We start from the raw sequence: 26,774 nt of genomic DNA on the forward strand, positions 1-26,774 counted from the left end.
CTGAAGAGACCCCTGGTGGCTGGTCTTGTGGGGTATGTATTGGGTGTCCGAAGAGACCCCTGGTGGCTGGTCTTGTGGGGTGTGTATTGGGTGTCCGAAGAGACCCCTGGTGGCTGGTCTTGTGGGGTGTGTATTGGGTGTCTGAAGAGACCCCTGGTGGCTGGTCTTGTGGGGTGTGTATTGGGTGTCTGAAGAGACCCCTGGTGGCTGGTCTTGTGGGGTGTGTATTGGGTGTCTGAAGAGACCCCTGGTGGCTGGTCTTGTGGGGTGTGTATTGGGTGTCTGAGCTGAATGTTATTTGATTATGCAAACAATATATTACAGTAAATATTCCCATAACTAGTAGAGAAGCAGCTAATCTCTCGTCAACATGAAGGACTATCACGCGTGTTGTTGATGTTTGGTTCTGTACGTGCAGTTAAAGGGAAAGGCTTCCTGCTCTGTTCTGAGCTGCAGCTTTTCCAAGTCTTTATTTAGCTACACTTGACCATATTACCGGACAGTAATCAACATGGGACCACAGTCTGATACTACTGCCACTGTTGATTTTTGTGTAAAAAAATAATAATAATTTAAACACACAAAAACAACACAGAACATGTTTTAATAACAGACCTTCCCGTCTTCACAGCAAGCGTCTTCACTTGTCGTGACGTTGTATTAGTTAATGTGACGACTGTTGTTCATCGAATTATTAAAAGTTTCTAATTACGTGATTAACTGAATCAAGCAATTATTAACTCATTAACCTGGGGCACCATGGGAAAACTCATTTTTATTGAGTTTCTATTTCCCAAATTAACTCAGAATATCGCCGTTAATTAACCAGTTGCCTCTACAGTCTCGTTCTGAACGTCGTATCGTCCGTGAATCTGCACGGACCCGGGTCTCACCAATGAGTAAATATTTATTTACTAAAAAGCTAAAATGATGATAAAAGATACACATAGACAAAACACATTATAGGCTAATGATTGGAACTTAGTATAATGGGGCGGCATAAAACATTTCGCTTTATTCTGGTGACAAAAATAATCCAGAGAATTGGGGTACGTCATCGGCAGAAAACTGGTAGAAAACTGAATGTTCTGTTCTCAGCCCATCTTGTCAAAGAAAACACAATTTAATGTCTCTATCTATTTAATATTAATATAATAATAGATAATTCTATCTATTTAATCTCAATTTAAGCAAAATAAGTTGTTTTGTGATCACAAGAAAACCCAAACAATTCTGGTAAAGAGCTACACAGCCATCAAATTGAGAACAATTAATTGGATTGGCTGCTACTTAGAACTACTATAACAGTAAATGAATAAATGAAATTGACTGCTTTAAACCTCCTCTCCGATATAGTTTAGTTTAAACTTGCCCACCGCGGACCTTTTGACAAATAAATCTCAGTGTGAAAAGGGCGTCCCATCGTCTGTCCTGTCAACGAACTCGATGTATTCCAAACATCGATAGTAATCAGATGATCATTTAGGTCGACTAGTAAATGCTGCCCTCCTCTGGTTCTATTGAAAACTGTCTGGGACTCGTTGCTTCCCTGTTCACTACTCAAATATATATTACTTATTAAATCAAAAAAACGAAAATAACTGCAATACACTGGTCTCAAATATATTAGCACAACTAGACGACACAGCACCAAGGAGCATCCGTTTTAACATGTTGTCGTGTTAAAACGTGTCCCAGTCCAATGCCTTGTCATGCATCTCACATCATTTATTATTGCCAGGTTGGCTGGGGACAATACGAAGCCACTCTAACACGTGCCGTTTTGTCACACAACATAATGACCACAGATGTCTGCAGTTTGAGAAAGGGTGCAATAGGCACGCTGACTGCAGAAATGTCCACGTGAGCCGTTGTGTTGTTTGTTTGTGTCAAACTGCTTTGCTTTATCTTGGCCAGGTCGCAGTTGTAAATGAGAACTTGTTATCACCTGGCCTACCTGGTTAAATAAAGGTGAAATAACTAAATAAATCTCTGAGCTACAGTCTGACTCTAGGCTCCGCCCACTGTGACGCGCAGCAAATGATGAGGAAGCTCATGTCAATCCTCAGACTCAAGTGCCATGCCCACTTCCTGGACTTTAAAGTGAGTCGGGCTCTGCTATAGGCTATGACCACCTGTCAATCAACTGTCTGCCCACTATCTCCACGGCTACAAACAGCCACAGTAAACAAAGAAGAGGGACTTTAGCCTCTCTGTCTGCCAGAAACCCAGATAGACACACCAGCAGAATGATGGTTAACTAGCTAACCACTAACATAGTTTATAGACACTGTAATTAACCTTAGCAGCTATGATATAGCATTTCTCTATGGTTAATGTTTTCCTGGGTTTTATGAATGAATTTTTTGGGGGGGATTACATTTTATCTGTAACGGAATCAATCATTTATTTTCTTGTTCAACTTTATTCCAAGAGTGGACACATTCTATTTCATTCAGTAACCTCCTTTACTTCTAATCAGCGATACATTCTGTGGTTTTGGGGCATTAGGTTCCATGCCTATGCCCAGAGTTTGCCCTTTGGTCAGAATGTGGACTGAAACCACACCTACTTCCTCAATCTGATCTGGGACATGTCAGAGTACACCAACCAGCTAGTCAAACTCTGAAACAAAGGCGAGCTTTTTGTTACATAATATAGGACTCTCCATACTTCTGTCGTTTTAGCTTCCTTTTCACATCCTCCATCTCTATCCACTCATTGTCACTGTAGTCTTCATTAGCTAAATGTGCTGATAATTAAAGTATCTTTCTCCCTGGTGCCCCTTACCCAGGTCTGTCTTTAGGCTGTGAAAGGCTCTCCATCGTGATTTCACAGTCTTCGCCAACTCATCTACAGATCTCCGTTTGCGTTGCGTTCCAATATTTCAGCTGCACAAATACGTCTCCTTTGAGTAAAACCTAACAGGTGTTCCCTCCAGTATGAGACAGTGGGAACTAAGGTACTGGTTGAATTCACTTCTCATTACCGTGGCAATGCAGAAGTATTCATCCCCCTTGGCGGTTTTTCTATTTTGTTGCATCGCAACCTACAATTTAAATAGATTTTCATTTGGATTTCATGTAATGGACATACACAAAAAAAAATACAAATTGGTGAAGTGAAATGAAAAAAATAAAAATAAATAACTTGTTTCAGAAAATTTTTAATAATTAAAAAAGGAAAAGTGGTGCGTGTTTATGTATTCAGAAGTTCAGATCAGGGTTGGGTTATATAAAAATATCCGAAACTTTGAATATCCCACAGAGCACCATTAAATCCATTGTTAAAAAATGGAGAGAATATGGCACCACAACAAACCTGCCAAGAGAGGGCCGCCCACCAAAACTCACAGACCAGGCAAGGAAGGCATTAATCAGAGATACAACAAAGAGACCAAAGATCACCATGAAGGAGCTGCAAAGCTCCACAGCGGAGACTGGAGTATCTGTCCATAGGACCACTTTAAGCCACAGACTCCCCAAACATATGGAAGAAGGTACTCTGGTCAGATGTAGGTTTTTTGGAAAATGCTTTGTCTGTCACAAACCCAACACCTCTCATCACCCAAATAACACAGTGAAGCATGGTGGTGGCAGCATCATGCTATGGGGACGTTCTTCATCGGCAAGGAAACTGGTCTGAATTGAAGGAGTGATGGATGGCTCTAAATACAGGGAAATTATAGAGGGAAACCTGTTTCAGTCTTCAAGAGATTTGAGACTGGGACGGAGGTTCACCTTCCAGCAGAACAATGACCCTAAGCATACTGCTAATGCAACACTCAAGTGGTTTAAGGGAAAACACTTAAATGTCTTGGAAAGGCCTAGTCAAAGCCCAGACCTCAATCCAATTGAGAATCTGTGGTACGACTTAAAGATTACGGTACACCACCAGAATCCAACCAACTTGAAGGAGCTGGATCAGATTTGCATTGAAGGATGGGCAAAGGTCCCTGTGGAAAGATGTGCCAAGCTTATAGAGACATACCCCAAGAGACTTACAAAAGATGTCTCTACAAAGTATTGACTTTGGGGGAGGGGGGACAGTTATGCTCAAGTTTTCTTTCTTTTTTTGTCTTATTTCTTGTTTGCTTCACAATAAAAAAGTATTTTACAACTTTAAAATGGTAGGCATGTTGTGTAAATCAAATGATACAAACCACCAAAATATCCAATTTAATTCCAGGTTGTAAGGCAACAAAATAGGAAAAAATGCCAAAGGGGGGTGAATACTTTCGCAAGCCACTGTATGTTTACAAAGCAAGTAAAATGCAGAGCATTCGGAAAAATATTCAGACCCCTTGACTCTTTCCACATTTTGTTAAGTTACAGCTGTAAGAGTCTATCTAAAAGATAGCGAAGGAGTCAGGCGCAGGACACAGATAAGAGTAACAATCACTGATTTACTCAATCCAAAACGTAACAAAATCCCGTTCCAAACAAGGACTAAACAGGACTCAAATTACAACACACCGGAATACAATCATGCACAAAACAGAAAGGGAAACCAGAGGGTTAAATAAGGAACATAATTATGAGATGGGAACCAGGTGTGTAAAACAGACAAAACAAAAGGAAACATGAAACATGGATTGGTGGCGGCTAGAGAGCCGGTGACGTCGACCGCCGAACGCCGCCCGAACAAGGAGAGGGAATAACTTCGGTGGAAGTCGTGACAGCCCCCCCCCCCCCCCCCCCGCCCCGTTGACGCGCGGCTCCAGCAGCGATACCGGCCTCGGGGACGAATCCCCCGAGCTAACAAGGTAAAAACAACTTTTCATTGAAATCCAGAACTGAAGGTGAACCTGTTACTTTTAGTCCATCGGTTTTTCTATCATCTGTATTTTAGCAGAGACAGAGTTGATGCTGTCTTCTTCTCTGAAGCCGTTGTCTTTCTGGCAGCAGCGGTTGTAGGTGAATTTGAATATGGCGACTCCAGGGACAGCCAGACTGGGAATGCCAGCCAAAATAAATATGATGAAGTAGATCCAGTCGGGATACTGACGGTCTGCCAGAGTAGGGAACTCCTCCTAGAACCAGGGAGATGAAGGAAATCAGGGAACAACAAAATAACTTATTTTATTAAATTAACTTGGTTTATCCTCAATAGTGTTTTCATTTGTTGATAATTGATTCATCTTGGATAATCTAGAACTAAAGTTTTGTGTAATTAGTTTAGATTCTGGATTAAGTTCCGGGTCCATACTGTGTTAAGAGAACCGGAACGAACTCTTCAATACGGACCATTCTACTGCCATTGTTTGTCTATGGAGATCGCATGGCGGCGGGCTCGATTTTATACACCTGTCAGCAATGGGTGTGGCTGAAATAGACGAATCCACTAATATGATTGGGTGTCCACATACGGCTATATATCCTGTGTAATGTATCAACTTCAAAAAACTGTTGACAACTAGATACATTTCCAATCTAGATACTAAAGAGTTGTTGTGGCATAAGAGCAACAAATGGTTTAAACTTCAACAAGTGAAAGTCTTTACTTTAGGCCCTGGTCTAAAATAGTGCACTATTACCCTATAGACCCTGGTCTAAAGTAGTGCACTATTACCCTATAGACCCTGGTCTAAAGTAGTGCACTATTACCCTATAGACCCTGGTCTAAAGTAGTGCCCTACTACCCTATAGACCCTGGTCCAAAGTAGTGCCTGGTCTAAAGTAGTGCCCTACTACCCTATAGACCCTGGTCTAAAGTAGTGCCCTACTGCCCTATAGACCCTGGTCTAAAGTAGTGCCCTACTACCCTATAGACCCTGGTCTAAAGTAGTGCACTACTACCCTATAGACCCTGGTCTAAAGTAGTGCCCTACTACCCTATAGACCCTGGTCTAAAGTAGTGCACTACTACCCTATAGACCCTGGTCTAAAGTAGTGCACTACTACCCTATAGACCCTGGTCTAAAGTAGTGCACTACTACCCTACAGACCCTGGTCTAAAGTAGTGCACTACTACCCTATAGGCCCTGGTCTAAAGTAGTGCACTACTACCCTATAGACCCTGGTTTAAAGTAGTGCACCACTACCCTATAGACCCTGGTCTAAAGTAGTGCACTACTACCCTATAGGCCCTGGTCTAAAGTAGTGCACTACTACCCTATAGACCCTCGTCTAAAGTAGTGCACTATTACCCTATAGACCCTGGTCTAAAGTAGTGCACTACTACCCTATAGGCCCTGGTCTAAAGTAGTGCACTACTACCCTATAGATCCTGGTCTAAAGTAGTGCACCACTACCCTATAGACCCTGGTCTAAAGTAGTGCACTACTACCCTATAGGTTCTGGTCTAAAGTAGTGCACTACTACCCTACAGACCCTGGTCTAAAGTAGTGCCCTACTACCCTATAGACCCTGGTCTAAAGTAGTGCCCTACTACCCTATAGACCCTGGTCTAAAGTAGTGCACTACTACCCTATAGACCCTGGTCTAAAGTAGTGCACTACTACCCTATAGACCCTGGTCTAAAGTAGTGCACTACTACCCTATAGACCCTGGTCTAAAGTAGTGCACTACTACCCTATAGACCCTGGTCTAAAGTAGTGCACTACTACCCTATAGGCCCTGGTCTAAAGTAGTGCACTACTACCCTATAGACCCTGGTCTAAAGTAGTGCACTACTACCCTATAGACCCTGGTCTAAAGTAGTGCACTACTACCCTATAGACCCTGGTCTAAAGTAGTGCACTACTACCCTATAGACCCTGGTCTAAAGTAGTGCACTACTACCCTATAGACCCTGGTCTAAAGTAGTGCACTACTACCCTACAGGCCCTGGTCTAAAGTAGTGCACCACTACCCTATAGACCCTGGTCTAAAGTAGTGCACTACTACCCTATAGGCCCTGGTCTAAAGTAGTGCACTACTACCCTATAGACCCTCGTCTAAAGTAGTGCACTATTACCCTATAGACCCTGGTCTAAAGTAGTGCACTACTACCCTATAGGCCCTGGTCTAAAGTAGTGCACTACTACCCTATAGATCCTGGTCTAAAGTAGTGCACCACTACCCTATAGACCCTGGTCTAAAGTAGTGCACTACTACCCTATAGGTTCTGGTCTAAAGTAGTGCACTACTACCCTATAGACCCTGGTCTAAAGTAGTGCACTACTACCCTATAGACCCTGGTCTAAAGTAGTGCACTACTACCCTATAGGCCCTGGTCTAAAGTAGTGCACTACTACCCTATAGACCCTGGTCTAAAGTAGTGCACTACTACCCTATAGACCCTGGTTTAAAGTAGTGCACCACTACCCTATAGACCCTGGTCTAAAGTAGTGCACTACTACCCTATAGGCCCTGGTCTAAAGTAGTGCACTACTACCCTATAGACCCTGGTCTAAAGTAGTGCACCACTACCCTATAGACCCTGGTCTAAAGTAGTGCCCTACTACCCTATAGACCCTGGTCTAAAGTAGTGCACTACTACCCTATAGACCCTGGTCTAAAGTAGTGCACCACTACCCTATAGACCCTGGTCTAAAGTAGTGCACTACTACCCTATAGACCCTGGTCTAAAGTAGTGCACTACTACCCTATAGATCCTGGTCTAAAGTAGTGCACTACTACCCTATAGACCCTGGTTTAAAGTAGTGCACCACTACCCTATAGACCCTGGTCTAAAGTAGTGCACTACTACCCTATAGGCCCTGGTCTAAAGTAGTGCACTACTACCCTATAGATCCTGGTCTAAAGTAGTGCACCACTACCCTATAGGCCCTGGTCTAAAGTAGTGCACTACTACCCTATAGACCCTGGTCTAAAGTAGTGCACCACTACCCTATAGACCCTGGTCTAAAGTAGTGCACTACTACCCTATAGACCCTGGTCTAAAGTAGTGCACTACTACCCTATAGGTTCTGGTCTAAAGTAGTGCACTACACAGCGAATATGGTGCCATTTGGGATGCAGGGGATATCAACAACATTCATGAACTCTTTCCTGTCAACAAGGCTTACCGAGTCCTGGTCCCATACGAGGTAGGTCTGCTCCCCGCTGACCTGGGTGACGAAGTAGAAGATGAAAATCACCAGCATGATGACTGGACTGACCAACCTCCAGGTCACCTGCCAGAACAGGTTGGGCTTGTGTCCAATCATGAACTCTATGTCTGCGTTAAACCTGTCGGAGTAGGAGAGTGAATTAACTGGGATTTCGATGTTCCAATGGCTGGTTATCAGAGTGAAAGTTCCCCGTGATATAAAAATGAAGAGGAATATGCACTCTGTGATACATGTGCCCAAGTTTGATGTACCCCTTAGGTCTAATGAAGACCTAAGGTGTACTCAGGCGCGCAACTTTCACTGGGGACATGTCTTCCCCCCCCCCACATCCTGAAATTGCATCTTTGTTCCACACAGTTTTATACTTGGAACGTGATACAAAACGAGGCAATAGTGTGCTTTAGGACCATGTGGACGCCTCTGAGGGGTCGGGAAGGCTGTTCGGAGTGTTTATCCAACTGGATAAAAATAAATAATAATATTTATGCCCCCCTACTTCTAAAGACAAATTTACACCCCTGGGGTACTTATATAGTCTGGTATGGAACACGTGTCTGGTATGGAACACGTGTCTGGTATGGAACACGCGTCTGGTATGGAACACGTGTCTGGTATGGAACACGTGTCTGGTATGGAACACGCGTCTGGTATGGAACACGTGTCTGGTATGGAACACGTGTCTGGTATGGAACACGTGTCTGGTATGGAACACGCGTCTGGTATGGAACACGTGTCTGGTATGGAACACGTGTCTGGTATGGAACACGTGTCTGGTATGGAACACGCGTCTAGTATAGAACACGTGTCTGGTATGGAACACGTGTCTAGTATGGAACACGTGTCTCGTATGGAACACGTGTCTAGTATGGAACACGTGTCTAGTATGGAACACGTGTCTCGTATGGAACACGTGTCTAGTATTGAACACGTGTCTGGTATGGAACACGTGTCTGGTATGGAACACGCGTCTCGTATGGAACACGCGTCTCGTATGGAACACGCGTCTAGTATGGAACACGCGTCTAGTATGGAACACGCGTCTGGTATAGAACACGCGTCTGGTATGGAACACGCGTCTGGTATGGAACACGCGTCTGGTATGGAACACGCGTCTGGTATGGAACACGCGTCTGGTATGGAACACGTGTCTGGTATGGAACACGCGTCTGGTATGGAACACGCGTCTGGTATGGAACACGTGTCTAGTATGGAACACGCATCAGGTATGGAACACGCGTCTGGTATGGAACACGTGTCTAGTATGGAACACATGTCTCGTATGGAACACGTGTTCGTATGGAACACGTGATTCTACATTTTTGAATGGGGCTGTCATGTCTAGTATGGACACGTAGAGAAATGCTTATTGAAATTCTCAATTATAGTGGATTTATCCGTGGTGACTGTTTCCTAGCCTCAGAGCAGTGGGCAGCTGGGAGGAGGTGCTCTTATTTTACAGACTTTACAGTGTCCCAGAATCTTTCTGAGTTAGTACTACAGGATGCACATTTCTGTTTGAAAAAGCTAGCCTTAGCTTTCCTAACTGCCTGTGTATATTGGTTGCTAACTTCCCTGAAAAGTTGCATATCACGAGGGCTATTCGATGCTAATGCAGAACGCCACAGGATGTTTTTGTGCTGGTCAAGGGCAGACAGGTCTGGAGTGAACCAAGTGCTATATCTATTCCTAGTTCTACATTTTTTGAATGGGGCATGCTTATTTAAGGTGGCGAGGAAGGCACTTTTAAAGAATAATCAGGCATCCTCTACTGACGGGATGAGGTCAATATCCTTCCAGGATACCCCGGCCAGGTCGATTAGAAAGGCCTGCTCGCTGAAGTGTTTCAGGGAGTGTTTGACAGTGATGAGTGGAGGTTGTTTGGTCGCTGACCCATTACGGAAGCAGACAATGAGGCAGTGATCGCTGAGATCTTGATTGAAAACAGCAGAGGTATATTTGGAGGGCGAGATCGTTAGGATGACATCTATGAGGGTGCCCGTGTTTACAGTTCTGGAGTTACGGATTTGATCATTTGTGTGAGATTGAGGCCATCAAGCTTGGATTGTAGGATGGCCGGGGTGTTAAGCACGTCCCAGTTTAGGTCACCTAGTAGCACGAGCTCAGAAGATAGATGGGGTGCAATCAATTCACATATGGTATCGAGGGCACAGCTGGGGGCAGAGGGTGGTCTATAGCAGGCGGCAACGGTGGGAGACTTGTTTCTGGAAAGGTGAATTTTTATAAGTAGAAGATCAAATTGTTTGGGTACAGACTTAGTAATATAGAACTCTGCAGGCTAACACCAGAACTCTGCATGCTATCTTTGCAGTAGATTGCAACACGGCCCCCTTTGGCAGTTCTATCTTGGAAAATGTTATAGTTAGCGATGGAGATTTCAGGGTTTTTGGTGGTTTTCCTAAGCCAGGTTTCAGACACGGCTAACACATCCGGGTTGGCAGATAGTGCTAAAGCAGTGAATAAAACAAACTTAGGGAGTAGGCTTCTAATGTTAACATGCATGAAACTAAGGCTTTTACGGTTACAGAGGTCAACAAATGAGAGACCCTGGGGGATGGGAGTGGAACTGGGGGCTACAGGGCCTGGATTCATCTCTACATCACCAGAGGAACAGAGGAGAAGTAGGATAAGGGTACGGCTAAAGACTATATGAACTGGCCGTCTAGCACGTTCGGAACAGAGAGTAAAAGGAGCAGGTTTCTGGGCACAATAGCATAGATTCAAGACATAATGTACGGACAAAGGTAAGGTAGGATGTGAGTACATTGGAGGTAAACTAAACTTAGGCATTGAGTAATGAAGAGAGAGATATAGTCTCTAGAGACTTTTAAACCAGGTGATGTCATCACATATGCAGGAGGTGGAACAACATGGTTGGTTAAGGCATATTGAGCAGGGCTAGAGGCTCTACAGTGAAATAAGACAGTAAAATAAACCCACTACAATAAGACAGTAGTGGGTCCAGTGAGTGGTTGGGCTGACTGGGGACAAGGCGATTCAGACAGTTAGCAGGCCGATGCTAACACGCTAACAGTTAGTAGGCCGGGGCTAAATAAGCTAGCAGTTAGTAGACCAGGGCTAGCAAGTTAGCCTTTGGGGGACGTTGCGATGGGGGTAAGTCTGTTTTTGCCTCTTCGTGCAGTGACGTCGATAAACCAGTCGTGGAGTTAGTAAAGTTCCAAGTAGCTCTAGGTAGCTAGCAGGCCTTGCAGGTTAGCAGAATGGGCCTTCAGCGGGCGTCGCGCCTGAGGGGCCTGTTGGAATCCTCGGGCAGATTATGTCGGTATTCCAGTCTTAGAGGTTCGGTGGGGTTCCGTGCCCCGTACCGGCAGTAGAAAGTGTCTGGATATTGTAGCCCAGGAGTGAGCCAGGAGATGGGTCTAGCATGGGCTAGCCCCAGGCTAGTTGGTGCCAGCTCCGGGACGAAAACGTTAGCGAGGAGTAGTCAACCCGGGTTGCGGTTAGCTAGCTATGATGATCCAGATGAAAAGGTTCAGAGTTTGTGGTAGGAATTCGGGGACAAGGAGAGTAAAATAAGTCCGGTAGGCTCTATAGCAAAACTATTAAGAATAACCCTTGAATGAGTAGGTGTGTCCAAACGTTTGACATCTACTGTACATCTCCACATACCTTTGACAATTCGGTATTTTCTATTCTATTCAGTTCTATTTTTAGTTTGTGGTGTTTCAGTATCTGGACTCACCTGTCTATCCCGTAGATGTAAACAACAGACACCATTTCACAGAAGGCGATGACCAGGAGAGGGATGGAGCCGGCAAAGCCGTCGAACAGAGCCAGCCAGTAGTTACCAGACCGCTGGGTGAATATGAGAGCGACCGTGAAGCAAACAATACAAGTGACGCCTGAAAGAAGACGAAACAAAGACAGTTGTTTAAACGTCGGCAACCAAGGTTCTTTCATTGGATGTTCAGAGGGATACTCCCTTAAAGGTGCGTGCGCAGAGAGGTTAAAGGTCAACAACAAGTTTGTGATCTCAATCCCTGAACAACTGGGATGTTGAAGACAATGCCTTGGTTTGAAGACATTTTGATTTAGTGCTGTTTAGAAGAAGAAATCTCAGCTTCCGTGTGTCACTAACCTGTTAAGACTTCTTTGGGCCACTTGGGGAAGATGTTGAGATCCTGAAGGGGCACCACGACCCCTTCTATGTTCCCAAACATGGTGGACAGTCCCAGACAGAAGAGCATGATGAAGAACAGGATGGACCAGAGAGGAGAGACGGGCATCTTGGTGATGGCCTCTGTGAACACGATGAAGGCCAGACCAGTTCCCTCCACACCCTACAGGGAACACAGTACGGACATAAGAAAGTTCTGGTGTCCCTTAGAGTAAAGGATGTGTCTTGGATTGGACATCGTGTAATTTCACTACCTGACTGAGAAACTGCTGTAGATCACAGGTCTTCAGGTTTAATCCCTGGATGATGTCCGGCGATGTGCTGTTGAAATGTTGAAGAACTTCCTCATAGTTGTTCACAGTGAAGTAGTGCTCAGGGAGATCAAATGCATTCACAAGGGCCATGATGTTACTAGGAAGAGAACACATTCAGCAGGGCCATGATGTCACTAGGCAGAGAACACATTCAGCAGGGCCATGATGTTACTAGGAAGAGAACACATTCAGCAGGGCCATTATGTCACAAGGAAGAGAACACATTCAGCAGGGCCATGATGTCACAAGGAATAGAACACATTCAGCAGGGCCATGATGTCACAAGGAAGAGAACACATTCAGCAGGGCCATGATGTCACAAGGAAGAGAACACATTCAGCAGGGCCATGATGTCACAAGGAAGAGAACACATTCAGCAGGGCCATGATGTCACAAGGAATAGAACACATTCAGCAGGGCCATGATGTCACAAGGAAGAGAACACATTCAGCAGGGCCATGATGTCACAAGGAAGAGAACACATTCAGCAGGGCCATGATGTCACAAGGCAGAGAACACATTCAGCAGGGCCATGATGTCACAAGGAAGAGAACACATTCAGCAGGGCCATGATGTCACAAGGAAGAGAACACATTCAGCAGGGCCATGATGTCACAAGGAAGAGAACACATTCAGCAGGGCCATGATGTCACAAGGAAGAGAACACATTCAGCAGGGCCATGATGTCAGAAGGCAGAGAACACATTCAGCAGGGCCATGATGTCACAAGGAAGAGAACACATTCAGCAGGGCCATGATGTCACAAGGAAGAGAACACATTCAGCAGGGCCATGATGTTACTAGGAAGAGAACACATTCAGCAGGGCCATGATGTCACTAGGAAGAGAACACATTCAGCAGGGCCATGATGTCACAAGGCAGAGAACACATTCAGCAGGGCCATGATGTCACAAGGAAGAGAACACATTCAGCAGGGCCATGATGTCACAAGGAAGAGAACACATTCAGCAGGGCCATGATGTCACAAGGAAGAGAACACATTCAGCAGGGCCATGATGTCACAAGGAAGAGAACACATTCAGCAGGGCCATGATGTTACTAGGAATAGAACATATAGAAGTAAATACCAAACTCATTAGATTTTCTTCCTGTAATCCCTATTTATTAAATCCAATTTTGACATATGCTTGACAGTGTTGTCAACAAATATGAGTTCAATCTACATTGAATTTGATTGAAAATATGGATTCAACCAAGAAGGAACTAGGAATTTACCCATCCGAGCAGTCGTCAAACTTCTCCGTGGCCCTGAAGCCTATGATGGAGTAGATGACGGTAGCAGAGTAGACGGAGGTGGCTCCGTTGATGATGGAGATGATGACAGCGTCCTGTTCACAGTTGTTGCTGGAGAAACAGACAATGGAAGAAAATTACTGAAATAATTTGAAGAGATTAAAAGACAAGATCCTTGGGAATAATGTCTATGAGCATCTGTGATCTACTTTATTGCGGATGAGGATTCAGCCGCAATAAAAGTGTTTAAAAAAAAGTTTGAATAAGGATTTGCTTACTGTACAGAGTTGTAGCTGGAGAATGAGATGAGACCTCCAAAGGCCAAGGAGAAAGAGTAGAACACCTGCGCCCCTGCATCCAGCCAGGTAGACGGGTTCATCAACTCATTCACCTGGAGAAATAGAAAACAGTCAGCCTTTGTGTTGATTTTAGTGTCACGACAACGTTAGCACATACAGTTAATGCTTACGTCTGGTGTGAAGAGGAACTTGATTCCATCCAGAGAACCTTTGAGAGTCAGTCCTCTGATCAGAAAGATGGTGAGCACCAAGTAGGGCAGGGTGGATGTTATGTACACAGCCTGATGAGAAGGAGAGAGATTCTAAAACTGTTACACAAACTGAATCTAGAACCACTTATGAAATGAGATAGAGAGAGAGAGAGACAGAGAGAGAGACAGAGAGAGAGAGAGAGACAGAGAGAGAGACAGAGAGAGAGAGAGAGAGAATCAGAGAGAGAGAGAGAGAGAGAACGAGAGACAGAGAGAGAGAGAGAACGAGAGACAGAGAGAGAGAACGAGAGACAGAGAGAGAGAGAATGAGAGATAGAGAGAAATAGAGAGAGAGAGACCGAGAGAGAGAGACCGAGAGAGAGAGACCGAGAGAGAGAGACAGAGAGAGAAAGAGACAGATAGAGAAAGACAGAGAGAAAGAGACAGAGAGAGAGAGAAAGAGAGAGAGAGACAGAGACACACCAGCCAAAAGACAACTGGCACCCATTCCCAAGGCAAGCCATTATTTTTTACTGAAATTTGACCTCCCTCATAAACAGGGAGAGTGAATCTGAGCTGGTACCTTGCCAGTAGTCTCAATCCCCCTGATACAGCAGACATAGAGTAAGGTCCAGGCAGACACCAGGGCTAGCACCATCCACCACTGAAGGCCTCCAGATAAATCTATGGCCGTAGAGGTGTTGAGTGTCTCTCTGTACCAGAAGTAATCCACTGAGGAGCTCCGTGCGCATTCTGACACCAGACCTGCAGGGGGCCGATATTCAAACTGTTTCTGTCTGGATCTAAGAATGATAACAGCTAATATGAAAATGAGATAGAAGTTGGGTCGGTCTAAATTCTCAATGTTTGTCTAGCTAGCGATCTTACTGCCAATGTATTCAGCATGATACAGAATGAAAAAGCAAGATTCAGCTTGATACAGAATAGATGAGATGAGTCAAAAACACCTCAAAACAACATGGTATTAATAACAGCTACCTCCCCCTCAAGGCAGCTTCTTGTCATTGTTGCTAGCTTAGTTATACGTAGCTATATGTATCATATATATATATATATATATATATATTAATTTGCTAGTTGCTAGCTATCTGACCATCTGAAATAATATCACACAGACATCTTCCCCATGGACGTGTGTGCATCGTTTTCGTGACGGCGTCAATTAACCCGTGAGCTGATCCTGCTTGCTATCATGCTGTTATTAGGCTAGCTAGCTAAGTTTAGATATATTTTTTCTCGGGGGGGGGTCGCCCTGACCGGGACTCTGTCACGCCAACACCTCAAAAACCTTTACGCCAAGACGTCTGAACATCGTAACCGAGGTAGCTGGGTAACCGAGGTAGCTGGGTAACCGAGGTAGCTGGGTAACCGAGGTAGCTGGGTAATCGAGGTAGCTGGGTACCGAGGTAGCTGGGTAACCGAGGTAGCTGGGTAATCGAGGTAGCTGGGTACCGAGGTAGCTGGGTACCGAGGTAGCTGGGTAATCGAGGTAGCTGGGTACCGATGTAGCTGGGTAACCGAGGTAGCTGGGTAACCGAGGTAGCTGGGTAACCGAGGTAGATGGGTAACCGAGGTAGCTGGGTAATCGAGGTAGATGGGTAACCGAGGTAGCTGGGTAACCGAGGTAGATGGGTAACCGAGGTAGCTGGGTAACCGAGGTAGCTGGGTAACCGAGGTAGCTGGGTGACCGAGGTAGCTGGGTAAACGAGGTAGCTGGGTAACCGAGGTAGCTGGGTAACCGAGGTAGCTGGGTAACCGAGGTAGATGGGTAACCGAGGTAGCTGGGTAACCGAGGTAGCTGGGTAACCGAGGTAGCTGGGTAACCGAGGTAGCTGGGTAAACGAGGTAGCTGGGTAACCGAGGTAGCTGGGTAACCGAGGTAGCTGGGTAACCGAGGTAGCTGGGTAACCGAGGTAGATGGGTAACCGAGGTAGCTGGGTAATCGAGGTAGATGGGTAACCGAGGTAGCTGGGTAACCGAGGTAGCTGGGTAACCGAGGTAGCTGGGTAACCGAGGTAGATGGGTAGCCGAGGTAGCTGGGTAATCGAGGTAGCTGGGTACCGAGGTAGCTGGGTAACCGAGGTAGCTGGGTAACCGAGGTAGCTGGGTAATCGAGGTAGATGGGTAATCGAGGTAGCTGGGTAACCGAGGTAGCTGGGTAACCGAGGTAGCTGGGTAACCGAGGTAGCTGGGTAACCGAGGTAGATGGGTAACCGAGGTAGCTGGGTAACCGAGGTAGCTGGGTAATCGAGGTAGCTGGGTAACCGAGGTAGCTGGGTAACCGAGGTAGCTGGGTAATCGAGGTAGCTGGGTACCGAGGTAGCTGGGTAACCGAGGTAGCTGGGTAATCGAGGTAGCTGGGTACCGAGGTAGCTACGTATTAGTTAAGGTCGCTACCAGTACCAACTGTTATTCACGAAGGAAGTTCTGTACCTGTCTTGTTTGCATTGAGGGGACACTGACTCCAAGGCAAAGGGTCCTGGAAGGAGTTGAAGAGGTACCACATGATCCAGGCCATGATGGTGTTGTAGTACATCCCAACCAGGAATGATACCAACATGGAGGCAATACCTGTTTCAGAACAAATGTTACTTACATTCCCTGTACAGTCCAGTGAATTATTAGCATATTAAAGTGTATTCAAGTATGCCGTGTCTAAGTATATACAGTATACAGAGTATCAGTCAAAGGTTTGGACACACATACTCATTCAAGGGTTTTTCTTTATTAAAACAAAAAAACGGTTTTCTACATTGTAGAATAATAGTGAATACATCAAAACTACGGAATAACACATATGGAATCATGTAGTAACCAAAGAAGTGTTAAACAAATCAAAATATATTTTTGATTTTTCAAAGTAGCCACCCTTTTCCTTGATGACAGCTTTGCACACTCTTGGCATTCTCTCAACCAGCTTCATGAGGAATTTCCCACATATGCAGAACACTTGTTGGCTGCTTTTCCTTAACTTTGCGGTTCAACTCATCCCAAACCATCTCAATTGGGTTGAGGTTGGGTGATTGTGGAGGCCAGATAATCTGATGCAGCTCCCTATCACTCTCCTTCTTGATCAAACAACTCTTAAGGAGCCTGGAAGTGTGTTTTGGGTCATTGTTAAAAAATGAATGATAGTCCCACTATGCGCAAACCAGATGTGATGGCGTATCACTGCAGAATGCTGTGGTAGTCATGCTGGTTAAGTGCGCCTTGAATTCTAAATAAATCACAGACAGTGTCACCAGCAAAGCACCTCCACACCATCACACCTCCTCCTCCATGCTTCACAGTGGGAACCACACATGCGGAGATCATCCGTTCACCTACTCTGCATCTCACAAAGACACGGCGGTTCGAACCAAAACTCTCAAATTTGGACTCATCAGACCAAAGGACAGATTTCCACCGGTCTAATGTCCATTGCTCTTGTTTCTTGGCCCAAGCAAGTCTCTTCTTGATATTGGTGCCCTTTAATAGTGGTTTCTTTGCAGTAACTCTGGGTCTTCCTTTCCTGTGGCGATCCTCATGAGAGACAGTTTCATCATAGGACTTCATGATATTTGTGACTGCACTTGAAGAAACTTTCACATTTCTTGGAAATTTCCAGATAGACTGACCTTCATGTCCTAAAGTAATGATGGACTGTCATTTCTCTTTGCTTATTTGAGCTGTTCTTGCCATAATTTGGACTTGGTCTTTTACCATATAGGGCTATCTTCTGTATACCACACCGACCTTTTCACCACACAACTGATTGGCTCAAAGCATTAAGAAGGAAAGAAATTCTACAAATGAAATTCTACAACTTTGCACAGCTGTTAATTGAAATGCATTCCAGGTGACTCCCTCATTCAGCTGTTTGAGAGAATGCCAAGAGTGTGCAAAGTTGTCATCAAGGCAAAGGATGGCTACTTTGAAGATTCTCAAACAAACTTTGATTTGATTTGAAATGTAAAATATATGTTGATTTGTTTATCACTTTTTTTGGTTACTACATGACTCCATATGTGCTATTTCGTAGTTTGGATAGCTTCACTATTATTCTACAATGTAGAAAATAGTACAAATATAGCAAAACTCTTGAATGAGTAGCTGTTTCCAAACTTTTGACTGGTACTGTATGTTTAAGTATGCTATACATAATACATAATATTGCAAAACTTAAAAACGTATAGCTACTTATAACCGTATTCCTGAAACCACACGGGTTTTGTCAGACATGATCACAGGAATTTCACACAGATACCGTAATCAGGAATGGACTGTCACCCACCAATGCCAGTGAGGTAAGGGTTGACAGATCCCCACACCCCCACACTGCCACTCCTGAGGCGCTGTCCGATGGCAAACTCCAGGTGCAGCAGTGGAATCCCCTCCAGAACCAGCAGGATCAGGAACGGGATCATAAACGCTCCTGGGAACACAGGATTGGAATGGGATCATAAACGCTCCTGGGAACGGGATCATAAACGCTCCTGGGAACACAGGATTGGAATGGGATCATAAACGCTCCTGGGAACACAGGATTGGAATGGGATCATAAACGCTCCTGGGAACACAAGATCAGGAATGGGATCATAAACGCTCCTGGGAACACAAGATCAGGAATGGATTCATTAAACGCTCCTGGGAACACAAGATCAGGAATGGGATCATAAACGCTCCTGGGAACACAAGATCAGGAATGGATTCATAAACGCTCCTGGGAACACAAGATCAGGAATGGATTCATAAACGCTCCTGGGAACACAAGATCAGGAATGGGATCATAAACGCTCCTGGGAACGGGATCATAAACGCTCCTGGGAACACAAGATCAGGAACGCGATCATAAACGCTCCTGGGAACACAAGATCAGGAACGGGATCATAAACGCTCCTGGGAACACAAGATCAGGAATGGGATCATAAACGCTCCTGGGAACACAAGATCAGGAACGGGATCATAAACGCTCCTGGGAACGGGATCATAAACGCTCCTGGGAACACAGGATCAGGAACGGGATCATAAACGCTCCTGGGAACGGGATCATAAACGCTCCTGGGAACACAAGATCAGGAATGGGATCATAAACGCTCCTGGGAACACAAGATCAGGAACGGGATCATAAACGCTCCTGGGAACGGGATCATAAACGCTCCTGGGAACACAGGATCAGGAATGGGATCATAAACGCTCCTGGGAACACAAGATCAGGAACGGGATCATAAACGCTTCTGGGAACACAAGATCAGGAACGGGATCATAAACACTCCTGGGAACACAAGATCAGGAACGGGATCATAAACGCTCCTGGGAACACAAGATCAGGAACGGGATCATAAACGCTCCTGGGAACACAAGATCAGGAACGGGATCATAAACGCTCCTGGGAACACAAGATCAGGAACGGGATCATAAACGCTCCTGGGAACACAAGATCAGGAACGGGATCATAAACGCTCCTGGGAACACAGGAACAGGAATGGGATCATAAACGCTCCTGGGAACACAAGATCAGGAATGGGATCATAAACGCTCCTGGGAACACAAGATCAGGAATGGGATCATAAACGCTCCTGGGAACACAAGATCAGGAATGGGATCATAAACGCTCCTGGGAACACAAGATCTGGAATGGGATCATAAACGCTCCTGGGAACACAGGATCAGGAATGGGATCATAAACGCTCCTGGGAACACAAGATCAGGAATGGATTCATAAACGCTCCTGGGAACACAAGATCAGGAATGGATTCATAAACGCTCCTGGGAACACAAGATCAGGAATGGGATCATAAACGCTCCTGGGAACACAAGATCAGGAATGGGATCATAAACGCTCCTGGGAACACAAGATCAGGAATGGGATCATAAACGCTCCTGGGAACACAAGATCTGGAATGGGATCATAAACGCTCCTGGGAACACAGGATCAGGAATGGGATCATAAACGCTCCTGGGAACACAAGATCAGGAATGGATTCATAAACGCTCCTGGGAACACAAGATCAGGAATGGATTCATAAACGCTCCTGGGAACACAAGATCAGGAATGGGATCATAAACGCTCCTGGGAACACAGGATTGGAATGGGATCATAAACACTCCTGGGAACACAAGATTGGAATGGGATCATAAACGCTCCTGGGAACACAGGATTGGAATGGGATCATAAACGCTCCTGGGAACACAGGATTGGAATGGGATCATAAACGCTCCTGGGAACGGGATCATAAACGCTCCTGGGAACACAAGATCAGGAACGGGATCATAAACGCTCCTGGGAACACAGGATCAAGAATGGAATCATAAACGCTCCTGGGAACGGGATCATAAACGCTCCTGGGAACACAAGATCAGGAATGGGATCATAAACGCTCCTGGGAACACAAGATCAGGAACGGGATCATAAACGCTCCTGGGAACACAGGATCAGGAATGGGATCATAAACGCTCCTGGGAACACAAGATCAGGAATGGGATCATAAACGCTCCTGGGAACACAGGATCAGGAATGGGATCATAAACGCTCCTGGGAACACAGGATCAGGAATGGGATCATAAACGCTCCTGGGAACACAAGATCAGGAATGGGATCATAAACGCTCCTGGGAACACAAGATCAGGAACGGGATCATAAACGCTCCTGGGAACACAAGATCAGGAATGGGATCATAAACGCTCCTGGGAACACAAGATCAGGAATGGGATCATAAACGCTCCTGGGAACACAAGATCAGGAATGGGATCATAAACGCTCCTGGGAACACAAGATCAGGAATGGGATCATAAACGCTCCTGGGAACACAAGATCTGGAATGGGATCATAAACGCTCCTGGGAACACAGGATCAGGAATGGGATCATAAACGCTCCTGGGAACACAAGATCAGGAATGGATTCATAAACGCTCCTGGGAACACAAGATCAGGAATGGATTCATAAACGCTCCTGGGAACACAAGATCAGGAATGGGATCATAAACGCTCCTGGGAACACAAGATCAGGAATGGGATCATAAACGCTCCTGGGAACACAAGATCAGGAATGGGATCATAAACGCTCCTGGGAACACAGGATCAGGAATGGGATCATAAACGCTCCTGGGAACACAAGATCAGGAATGGATTCATAAACGCTCCTGGGAACACAAGATCAGGAATGGATTCATAAACGCTCCTGGGAACACAGGATTGGAATGGGATCATAAACACTCCTGGGAACACAAGATTGGAATGGGATCATAAACGCTCCTGGGAACACAGGATTGGAATGGGATCATAAACGCTCCTGGGAACACAGGATTGGAATGGGATCATAAACGCTCCTGGGAACGGGATCATAAACGCTCCTGGGAACACAAGATCAGGAACGGGATCATGAACGCTCCTGGGAACACAGGATCAGGAACGGGATCATAAACGCTTCTGGGAACACAAGATCAGGAATGGGATCATAAACGCTCCTGGGAACACAAGATCAGGAATGGGATCATAAACGCTCCTGGGAACACAGGATCAGGAATGGGATCATAAACGCTCCTGGGAACACAAGATCAGGAACGGGATCATAAACGCTCCTGGGAACACAAGATCAGGAATGGATTCATAAACGCTCCTGGGAACACAAGATCAGGAACGGGATCATAAACGCTCCTGGGAACACAGGATCAGGAATGGATTCATTAAACGCTCCTGGGAACACAAGATCAGGAATGGGATCATAAACGCTCCTGGGAACACAGGATCAGGAATGGGATCATAAACGCTCCTGGGAACACAGGATCAGGAATGGATTCATAAACGCTCCTGGGAACACAAGATCAGGAACGGGATCATAAACGCTCCTGGGAACACAAGATCAGGAATGGGATCATAAACGCTCCTGGGAACACAGGAACAGGAATGGGATCATAAACGCTCCTGGGAACACAAGATCAGGAACGGGATCATAAACGCTCCTGGGAACACAAGATCAGGAATGGGATCATAAACGCTCCTGGGAACACAAGATCAGGAATGGGATCATAAACGCTCCTGGGAACACAAGATCAGGAATGGGATCATAAACGCTCCTGGGAACGGGATCATAAACGCTCCTGGGAACACAAGATCAGGAATGGATTCATAAACGCTCCTGGGAACACAGGATCAGGAATGGGATCATAAACGCTCCTGGGAACGGGATCATAAACGCTCCTGGGAACACAAGATCAGGAATGGGATCATAAACGCTCCTGGGAACACAAGATCAGGAATGGGATCATAAACGCTCCTGGGAACACAAGATCAGGAATGGATTCATAAACGCTCCTGGGAACACAAGATCAGGAATGGATTCATAAACGCTCCTGGGAACACAAGATCAGGAATGGGATCATAAACGCTCCTGGGAACACAGGATTGGAATGGGATCATAAACACTCCTGGGAACACAAGATTGGAATGGGATCATAAACGCTCCTGGGAACACAGGATTGGAATGGGAACAACGCTCCAGGATTGGAATGGGATCATAAACGCTCCTGGGAACACAGGATTGGAATGGGATCATAAACGCTCCTGGGAACGGGATCATAAACGCTCCTGGGAACACAAGATCAGGAACGGGATCATAAACGCTCCTGGGAACCTGGGAACACAGGATCATAAACGCTCCTGGGAACACAGGATGGAATCACAAAGATAAACGCTCCTGGGAACACAAGATCAGGAATGGGATCATAAACGCTCCTGGGAACACAAGATCAGGAACGGGATCATAAACGCTCCTGGGAACACAAGATCAGGAACGGGATCATAAACGCTCCTGGGAACACAAGATCAGGAATGGGATCATAAACGCTCCTGGGAACACAAGATCAGGAATGGGATCATAAACGCTCCTGGGAACACAGGACAAGATCATAAACGCTCCTGGGAGATCAGGGGATTCATAAACGCTCCTGGGAACACAAGATCAGGAATGGATTCATAAACGCTCCTGGGAAACACATGGGATGGGAACACAGGAGGAATGGGATCATAAACGCTCCTGGGAACACAAGATTGGAAGGATCAGGAACACAGGATGGAATGGGATCATAAACGCTCCTGGGAACACAGGATTGGAATGGGATCATAAACGCTCCTGGGAATGGGATCATAAACGCTCCTGGGAACACAAGATCATGGGGAACGCTCCTGGGAACACAGGATCAGGAATGGGATAAACGCTCCTGGGAACACAGGACAATGGATCATAAACGCTCCTGGGAACACAGGATCAGGAATGGGATCATAAACGCTCCTGGGAACACAAGATCAGGAATGGGATCATAAACGCTCCTGGGAACACAAGATCAGGAATGGATTCATAAACGCTCCTGGGAACACAGGATCAGGAATGGATTCATAAACGCTCCTGGGAACACAAGATCAGGAATGGGATTCATAAACGCTCCTGGGAACACAAGATCAGGAACGGGATTCATAAACGCTCCTGGGAACACAAGATCAGGAATGGGATCATAAACGCTCCTGGGAACACAAGATCAGGAATGGATTCATAAACGCTCCTGGGAACACAAGATCAGGAATGGATTCATAAACGCTTCTGGGAACACAAGATCAGGAATGGATTCATAAACGAACACAAGATCAGGAATGGATTCTGGGAACACAAGATCAGGAATGGATTCATAAACGCTTCTGGGAACACAAGATCAGGAATGGATTTCATCTGGGAACACAAGATCAGGAATGGATTCATAAACGCTTCTGGGAACACAAGATCACGGGATCATAATTGGGAACACAAGATCAGGAATGGATTCATAATCTGGGAACACAGGATTTGAATCTCTTGTTGGTTGTTTTGATCAGTTGACAAATCAACAATAGTCTACTGAACACATTTCCAATATTGCAACAGTAGCAGGTGTTTTATTGTGTTATAAAAGTGTTAGTGTTCAGATAATCACAATTTTAAATGAACTCTCCAGTAAAAGATCCCTCTTTTAAAAACTCATATTCTGTTATCTCTTATATCTTATTACCCAAATAATGTTGTTGACTCGTCCTACGTTTGACATTTTAGTTATTCAGTAGACGTTCTCATCCAGAGCAACTAGGTTTATTAAATGCCTTGCTCAATGTAATGTTTTGTAATCTCACTGTGGTTTGTAGTTTCCCCCATTTCATTTAATTTCATTTCTACTGAAATAGGTATCTCAAAATCCTTTTCATTCATTTACCACAATGTTGCATACAATCAAACCCCCTCTTTCTCCCCTACCTCCTCCATGGCTCTGACACAGGTAAGGGAACCTCCACACGTTCCCCAGCCCCACACAGAAGCCCACACAGGTCAGCATGTACTGGGTCTTGTTGTCCCATTTGGGCCTGTCCCCAGCCTCCTCTTTCTCCATCCTCTCCAGCTCCTTATGAGACGGGATCCGGTCATCCAGACCTGGGTTGGGCAGCTTGGGGAATCTCATGGCAACCGGCTGGATAGTGAAGTCTTCCTCACCCAATGAAGATGCAGTTCTCCGTCTCTCTCTCTCTCTAGTTCTCTTTCTCTTTCAGCTGCTGGCTTTTTTGTTCACTTAGAAAGGGTCTCAGGATGGTTGTAGACAACAAAATGATCTGAATGGCCTCTCTACTGTCAGCTGGTTGACTGCAGACTGTATCTAGCCTCTCTACTGTCAGCTGGTTGACTGCAGAGTGTATCTAGCCTCTCTACTGTCAGCTGGTTGACTGCAGAGTGTATCTAGCCTCTCTACTGTCAGCTGGTTGACTGCAGAGTGTATCTAGCCTCTCTACAGTCAGCTGGTTGACTGCAGAGTGTATCTAGCCTCTCTACTGTCAGCTGGTTGACTGCATCTAGCCTCTCTACTGTCAGCTGGTTGACTGTTGCGTGTGTCCTGCCTACCTTGTGTGGCCTTTACCCTCTAAATGTCTTATTTCAAGGGGGACTGTCACAGCACTTCTGCTGAACTTTGGTTTCACAGTGGCTTCAGTTATCTGAGGATTGATCAGAGCCAGTGAGATATTATACACATCGTCAGCAGGTTGTGTCGGCTAAAAGATCAGCCATCTTTATAATGGTTAAAACATCACGGAAGAGCAGTCACGTAATTGGCATTGTTTTACAGACGGAAGTGAGGGTCTACATCCAAAAAGGCAGCCTATTACTTATTAGAACGCTCTAGAACAATAGACCGCTCCAGAACAATAGACCGCTCCAGAACAATAGAACGCTCTAGAACAATAGAACGCTCCAGAACAATAGACCGCTCCAGAACAATAGACCGCTCCAGAACAATAGACCGCTCCAGAACAATAGACCGCTCCAGAACTATAGAACAGAACAATCTAGAACAATAGAACGCTCCAGAACGCTCCAGAACAATAGACCGCTCCAGAACAATAGAACCGCTCCAGAACAATAGACCGCTCCAGAACAATAGACCGCTCCAGAACAATAGAACAATAGACCTCTCCAGAACAATAGACCGAACTCTAGAACAATAGACCGCTCCAGAACAATAGACCGCTCCAGAACAATAGACCGCTCCAGAACAATAGAACCGCTCCAGAACAATAGACCGCTCCAGAACTCCAGAACAATAGAACGCTCCAGAACAATAGCTCCAGAACAATAGACCTAGAACAATAGACCGCTCCAGAACAATAGACCGCTCCAGAACCGCTCTAGAACAATAGACCGCTCCAGAACAATCCAGAACAATAGAACGCTCTAGAACAATATAACGCTCCAGAACAATAGAACGCTCCAGCACAATAGAATGCTCTAGAACAATAGAACGCTCTAAAATAATAGAACGCTCTAGAACAATAGAACGCTCTAGAACAAGAGGCCACTCCAGAACAATAGAACGCTCTAGAACAATAGAACGCTCTAGAATAATAGAACGCTCTAGAACAATAGACCGAACAATCTAGAACAATAGACCGCTCCAGAACAATAGAACGCTCCAGAACAATAGAACAGAACAATACAACGACACAGAGTTACACATGGAGTAAAACAAACATTCAGTCAACCTTTAACATAAATTAATCTGTACAGTCTAGTTCTGCTCTGTGGCTGAACGCCCACCGATGTCACCTGTTCCATACTCTATATGACTTAATACAGTCGATTATATGAATGTTTAGATGTCTGTATGGATCGCATGAAATGGCTGTGATTCAAAGAAAAGTAGAAAAGTTGTTCGGTGAAAACTCCCATACGACTTGAGTAGGACAATAAAAGGTTGAGTTTGGAAGGTTCTTACACCTGAGATATATTTGCTCAATTTACTAAAACCAATACATGTAAATCAATAACCTATTGATGAAGTTGAATCCTTCTGCCTATTGTTTATTAAAGACTATAGAGTTGATCCAAAATCAATTAATCAAGTGAGAATGTAATCCACTGGGCACACTACGTCATTTCAACGTGGAGAAATTGGATACTATTTGGTAGATTCGTTGATCAATGAGATTCCAACCGATTTTCAACCAATCAAAAACAAAGACAGCCAAAACGTTTG

The 26,774-nt window shown here is 45.2% G+C and overlaps 1 protein-coding gene across 1 annotated transcript; it reads right to left on the reverse strand.

Moving 5' to 3' along the window:
• Positions 1-3,150: 3,150 nt before the first annotated feature.
• LOC135551645 (sodium-dependent neutral amino acid transporter B(0)AT1-like) lies at positions 3,151-25,088 on the reverse strand. Its single transcript, XM_064982827.1, has 12 exons — positions 24,509-25,088; positions 18,526-18,666; positions 16,686-16,823; positions 14,815-14,996; positions 14,211-14,321; positions 14,020-14,132; positions 13,724-13,852; positions 12,428-12,584; positions 12,135-12,336; positions 11,739-11,898; positions 7,973-8,135; positions 3,151-5,032 (listed from the first exon to the last, which is right to left on the reverse strand). Exons 1-12 carry the CDS (start codon positions 24,708-24,710, stop codon positions 4,817-4,819), a joined length of 1,914 nt encoding a protein of 637 aa, XP_064838899.1. The 5' UTR covers positions 24,711-25,088; the 3' UTR covers positions 3,151-4,816.
• Positions 25,089-26,774: the final 1,686 nt, after the last annotated feature.

This window comes from Oncorhynchus masou, chromosome 13 (assembly GCF_036934945.1).
Source record: "Oncorhynchus masou masou isolate Uvic2021 chromosome 13, UVic_Omas_1.1, whole genome shotgun sequence".
In the NCBI taxonomy this organism is placed as follows: domain Eukaryota; kingdom Metazoa; phylum Chordata; class Actinopteri; order Salmoniformes; family Salmonidae; genus Oncorhynchus; species Oncorhynchus masou.